Genomic DNA, 6,239 nt, shown 5'->3' on the forward strand with positions numbered 1-6,239 from the left:
ATACATTATGTATGGATATATAGACACCCCAGACCAGGATGTAGATAGATTATGTATGGATATATAGACACCCCAGACCAGGATGCAGATACATTATGTATGGATATATAGACACCCCAGACCAGGATGCAGATACATTATGTATGGATTTATAGACAGACCAGGATGTAGATACATTATGTATGGATATATATAGACACCCCGGACCAGGATGTAGATACATTATGTATTGAATTATAGACACCCCAGACCAGGATGCAGGTACATTATGTATTGAATTATAGACACCCCAGACCAGGAGGTAGGTACATTATGTATGGATTTCCGGATGTGTGTATAGACATAGCCATCATGGGATTTCACCTCTGTTATACTAGCTGTGTGAACAGTTTTCCCATGTGGAGCTATTTACAGACTTCATATTGCATAAGGAAGCTATAGACATTATTTTCTCTCCAATTCTTCCACTATTCTTTGAAATTTGCAACAACAAAATAAATAATAATAAGTCTTTCACAAAGGACCCAACGGTAGTGGAAACTGCTGCAGTTCCTAAACTGCTGGTGAGGATTACGCTTGTATAACAAAGATCACTCAAAGAGGAAGAATATTTTTTAACAAACTGCAAATTCAAGCTTTTATTTTCTCAAATCCAACATGACTTTAGTAGATTTATTTTCTATCATAAATTAGAAAAAAAGATTAGCAAAGGAAGATGTTAATATCTAAAAACCAACACACTATCAGAAACATTTAATAAACATTGAATTGCGTCTTAGGAAAAAATATTTACATATAATCACATGAACTTTATTTGTACACATTTTTCTTTAACCTGAGTATAAAGGACACACACACTTTTCCCAGTACACAGTGAATTCCAGTAGACAGTGAATTCCCAGCCTAAACTCAGCAATCAAATACAAGTGGAATTACAAGGATTACAAGGATAAAAACAACCCTATTAAATTAATTAAAATGAATTACATTTAAAAGCGATATGTACTGTATACACTTGAGTGTACAAAACATTAAGGAGACCGTCCTGATATTGAGTTGAAGGTAACATGTCTCCTCCCCTTCATCTACAGTGATTGAAGTGAATTTAACAAGTGACATCAATAAGGGATCCTAGCTTTCACCTGGTCAGTCTATGTCATGGAAAGAGCAGGTGTTCCTAATGTTTTGTCCACTCAGTGTACATTTGTAGATACAGTTTTTAGGCTGAACAAAAATATAACCGCAACATGCAACAATTTCTACGAGTTCCACTTCATAGAAGGAATATTCATTAGGCCCTAATCTATGGATTCACGACTGGGCAAGGGCACAGCCATAGGTGGGCCTGGGAGGGCATAGGCCCACCCATTTGGGAGACAGGTCCACTCACTGGGGAGCCAGGCCTAGCCAATCAGAATGAGTTTTTCCCCACAAAGGGGATTTTTACAGAGAGAAATACTCCTCAGCACCCCCCCTCAGACGGTCCCTTTAAGAAACCGGATGTGAATGTCCTGGGCTGGCGTGGTTACACGTGGTCTGCGGTTGTGAGGCCGGTTGGATGTACTGCCAAATTCTTTATTTTAATTTTTTTAGAATTTTACCCCCTTTTTCTCCCCAATTTCGTAGTATCCAATTGTTGTAGTAGCTACTATCTTGTCTCATCGCTACAACTCCCGTACGGGCTCGGGAGAGACGAAGGTTGAAAGTCATGCGTCCTCCGATACACAACCAACCAAGCCGCTGCTTCTTTAACACAGCGCACATCCAACCCGGAAGCCAGCCGCACCAATGCGCCGGAGGAAACACCGTGCACCTGGCCACCTTGGCTAGCGTACACTGCGCCCAGCCCGCCACAGGAGTCGCTGGTGCGCAATGAGACAAGGACACCCCTACCAACCAAGCCCTCCCTAACCCGGGCGACGCTAGGCCAATTGTGCGTCGCCCCACGGACCTCCCGGTCGCGGCCGGTTACGACAGAGCCTGGGCGCGAACCCAGGACTCTGATGGCACAGCTGGCGCTGCGTACAGCGCTCTTAACCACTGCGCCACCCGGGAGGCCGTACTGCCAAATTCGATCAAATGACGTTGGAGGTGGCTTATGGTAGACAAATTACCATTCAATTCTCTGGCAACAGCTCCAGTCGACATTCCTGCAGTCAGCATGCAAACTGCACGCTCCTTCAAAACTTGGGATTGTGCTGTGTGACAAAACTGCACATTTTAGAGTGGCCTTTTATTGGCCGCAGCACAAGGTGCACCTGTGTAATACTCGTGTTGTTTAATCAGCTTCTTGATATGCCACACCTGTCAGGTGGATGGATTATCTTGGCAAATGAGAAATGCTCACTAACAGGGATGTAAACAAATTTGTGCACAATTTGAGAGAAATACGTTTTTTTTGTACGTATGGAACATTTCTGAGATCTTTTATTTCAGCTCATGAAAAATGGCAACAACACCTTCACATGTTGCAATTATATTTTTGTTCAGTGTACATGATGTAGGACAGTAGATACAACCTATAGTGTCTGTAGTATTTACACATGGACATTATAAGGTCTAAGAGCACACATTGATCACTGAAAGGCATCACACCCAATTCTCCAGGGACCATAACAGTAAGTGCCTTCATTTTCTCACTCGGTCATGGCCTAGGTAGAGCTGTGTGAGTGGGGCATCTTCCTCACACCCGTCTCTCCTCACCTCGCCTGAAGGAACAAACAGTAACATGATTACGATGTGGTGTCTGATTTGATTCCATTTTAATATCTAAACTGGGTTTATCATCACTAACGTCTAGCATTAGGAGATCAGCTCAAACTGATCTTTTGATAATGAGTTATTTATTGAACCTTTATTTCTGCAGTTGACAGTGAGTGTAACACCAGTGACTATGAGAGTCAGGGGTGTGTATGTACCATGTGGGGTTTACTGATCACTGGTGCTGCAATGGATGGCCCCCCCTTCAAGGCTGACATCAGTCCGAGAGGCTTTTGGCCGGTGAGCTGCATTACAGACAAAACATCACAAACAGATTGAGTTTTACAGCAGATCCTCCTGATCCCCAGAGCTTTATGGACTCATCATAATACTTGTGACGTAGCCAAAAAATATATAGAAAATGCACACAGACACACACACTTGAAACAGTGAATTTCTAAATCGGCACGAGACCTCCGTAGCCCGTAGCTACCGACAAACCATCGGTCAAACTGTGCTTCTTCCTCCTGACGTGTGGTTGTTATCGTCTGTCCATCCCTTCATTTATCTAGGCTGTCTGTCTCTTCCTGTGTCCCCCCCCCCCTCCCGACACCACTATTATGCTGACTGAGTCTTTCTCCTCAGCTATGCACCGGGACAACCATTATTGAAGGCAGTGTTTCCTTAGGTTACATTGCTCAACTGTTAACGTAGGGTTGTAGTGGGCTGGTAATGTAGTTCACTCAATACCATAGGGTCCCCACAAGCTTATTTGGTTGGATCTGCTTGCTATCTAAAGTTATTTACAGTTCTGGTAGTGTGCGCAATTATTATTTTCTTACCTTAGGGTTACAGTTGGTTAGAGCGGTGGTGAGTGACTCGACATTCCCGTTGAGTGTTTTGACCTCAGCCTCCCTCAGAATCAGTCTCTTTCCCTGCAGGCTCTTGTCCTCCCTCAGCCGGTTCTGTTCCTTCAGCAGGGTCTCTACCTGCCTGTCGTGGTTCTCCCGGATCTCTAACAGCAGCCTGCTGCCCTCCGCCGCCGTCACGCTGCGGTTTTGGACACACTGCTGGAGGTCAAGGGTCAGATGGCTGTTCTGGACCTCCAGGCGACTGGACAGGGCCTGGATGTTTGCCACCTGGATGAAGAGGATAACATATTGTATCAAATTCTTGGGGTATCCCCAACAGGGACTTGAACCAGGGGTCCAGAGACTGTCAAGCCAACACCTTAACTGTTATACTAAGAGGTCCGAACCTCTTGAAAAGGTCGCTAGGTGTTGGCTTAATTAAGATGCTCTACAGAGCCAGGTTGCTGGATGTTTGTTTGTAGAAAGCGATATGCAAATATACTTGTATTGATTAATTGATTGATACTGTAGGCAGTTGGGTAGAGCAGAAACAGACTGGGAACACTGGCTAACCTGTAAACTCCATGCTAAATTGAACATACCAATACTTTCAAAGTATGTTACATAAATATTTGACCCAGGTCTGGTTCTTCTACATACCTTGTTCCCCACGTTGTCCAGGTATCTCTGGAACTTGTCCTCAACCTCCTTAGACAGGTTGGAGCATCTGGCCCTGATGTTCTCCATCTGCTCTGTCTGCTTCTCACAGGTCAGGTGAAAGGTCATGGAGTGGGGGAACAGGTTGTCGATGCGCACCAGGAAGTTACTGGTCACCATTTGGATCCCCTCCAGAGACTTGGCAAAGTCCTCTTTACACTTCTGGGTGTAGAGTTTCAGATGTTCCTTCAGGTTGTTGTTCTCCCTCCGCAAAGAGATGGTCTCAAGGTTGTGGGCGTCACGGTCCTTGATGGCATTGTCCCTCTCGATGCGGATGTACTGGTTGGTCTGGGTGAAGTTGGCTTCGATCAGTTTGATCATTGCTGCCTGCTGGGAGTTCAGAGACTGGAGGGTTTTTACCTCAGCTGAGGAGAAAAGATATCACAGCAGAAATTGTTGTGACTTGTTGTTATTAGATTGAAATGTTTGGGTCAATGTACTGTGTCACTGTGTCAGGTCTCTATCCCAGTATTAGAAGAGAACGCTCTGCCTAAGCCTGAGGGACAAAGGGGAAGTAGTAACGTACTGTTAGGAGTGGCGAAGATTAAAGGGGTGGTGGGTCCCCGGACATGGGTAGCACGGCTCATCTCTATTTTCTTCTTGTCTGTTTCACACTGGCTCTGTGGAGGACAGAAAGGGTCAGGTTTATTCTTCATAAATGTTAGCTATGCTCCTCTAATTGAAATAAACTGTCACTTTTTGGGAGAAATGTTAGTGTGCAGATATTCTTACATTATAGTCATGTAAGTGCAAAAACATTTGTTTTTATCTAACCTCTGAGATAAAACATAAATCAATTTCACAAGAGAAAATTGATATCATTTGCAGCAGAAACAGTTAAAAAAAATGTTTTTAATAAATGTATAATTGTCTCTGTATAGTAATTATTTCTCAGATCTAATGCCAAAATAATTCCTGCACACTAAATGCTTCTAGTGCTGTACATCAGCTCACAAAATCAAAATGAACAAAACATGAGCTAGTATCTATTTATATTACATCATAATGTTACAGTCCCATCTCCTCACCGCTTTCAGTATGAGGGCTCTGATCTGCTCCCCGGAGGCATTCGCTGCTTTCTTTATCATGGCCACCTCTCCCTCCAGGGCTGTCTTCTCAGCCTTCCTGGCCCCCAGCGCAGCTCCCAGGTCAGCTTTATCCTTCCTCAGGTTAATGTTGTTCTCGCTGATCCTGTTCAAACTCTGCTCCAGCTCCACTACCCTCCTCTCTTCAGCAGACTTCTCTGGCTGGCCGTAGACCAGGAACAGCACCAGGCTCACGATGATGAGGGACTGGATCAGAGAGGAGAAGAAGAAGACCACCCTCATGTAGTAGCCGCAGCTCTTTCCCTTTGCCTTATGGATGTCCTTGGCCTCCAGACCAAACTTGGCCTGTGAGTAGCTGTTGCCACTGTACATCGCTGCTGGATGTCGGTGTGGTCAAGAAGAGGGTATTGAAAAGTCAATGGAGGTCTCTTTGGTTTCTCAGGGGAATTTCCCTCCTTCAAAAAGCTCTCTTGGTGCTCTCTCAAAAAGTGCTGAAGCCTCAAAATGAGTAAACTCTTAGGTTACTAATGTTTAAAACGAACCAGAGTCAAATTCTCTTTGTCAGTAGTCCTGTATCTATGTAAAGGGTGACCCTGAGGACCATGTTTATAAACGCGGAGGCACACTTCCTACACTGTGACTCCTTCCTGGCCCTCCCCTGGCCCCTGGGTAGCCCGGCCCAGCCAGCACACCGCTCAAGAGGTTATCATAACTTCACCCGGGTCAGCAGGGACGTCTGGGCTGACATCACTTTCACATTGCTAGCACTGCACAGCCCTCCTACAACCGTCAGAGACTATCATCACAGAATAACATATCAAATATATTGAAATAAAAAACGACAATGTACAAAGACATATCAAATCCATATAGTAAAGTCATGAGATATTTGCAGATGAGGCATGGCTGAAGGACTGATCCATCT

The 6,239-nt window shown here is 44.5% G+C and overlaps 1 protein-coding gene across 1 annotated transcript; it reads right to left on the bottom strand.

The window, feature by feature from the left end:
* Positions 1-2,269: 2,269 nt before the first annotated feature.
* On the bottom strand, positions 2,270-5,952 carry LOC139409518 (plasmalemma vesicle associated protein b). Its single transcript, XM_071154789.1, has 6 exons — positions 5,297-5,952; positions 4,795-4,888; positions 4,212-4,633; positions 3,543-3,839; positions 2,919-3,005; positions 2,270-2,708 (listed from the first exon to the last, which is right to left on the bottom strand). Exons 1-6 carry the CDS (start codon positions 5,684-5,686, stop codon positions 2,700-2,702), a joined length of 1,299 nt encoding a protein of 432 aa, XP_071010890.1. The 5' UTR covers positions 5,687-5,952; the 3' UTR covers positions 2,270-2,699.
* Between the last annotated feature and the right edge of the window lie 287 nt (positions 5,953-6,239).

The sequence above is a fragment of the Oncorhynchus clarkii genome, chromosome 5 (genome assembly GCF_045791955.1).
Source record: "Oncorhynchus clarkii lewisi isolate Uvic-CL-2024 chromosome 5, UVic_Ocla_1.0, whole genome shotgun sequence".
In the NCBI taxonomy this organism is placed as follows: domain Eukaryota; kingdom Metazoa; phylum Chordata; class Actinopteri; order Salmoniformes; family Salmonidae; genus Oncorhynchus; species Oncorhynchus clarkii.

Excerpts from the sequence above, each read along its gene's own strand:
- LOC139409518 (XM_071154789.1), bottom strand. The coding sequence starts at position 5,686 with ATGTACAGTGGCAACAGCTACTCACAGGCCAAGTTTGGTCTGGAGGCC. Across the intron at positions 4,889-5,296 it reads GAGCCCTCATACTGAAAGCG|AGCCAGTGTGAAACAGACAA; the intron begins GTGAGGAGATGG and ends TGTCCTCCACAG. Across the intron at positions 3,006-3,542 it reads TAACCAACTGTAACCCTAAG|CTCACCGGCCAAAAGCCTCT; the intron begins GTAAGAAAATAA and ends TCTGTAATGCAG.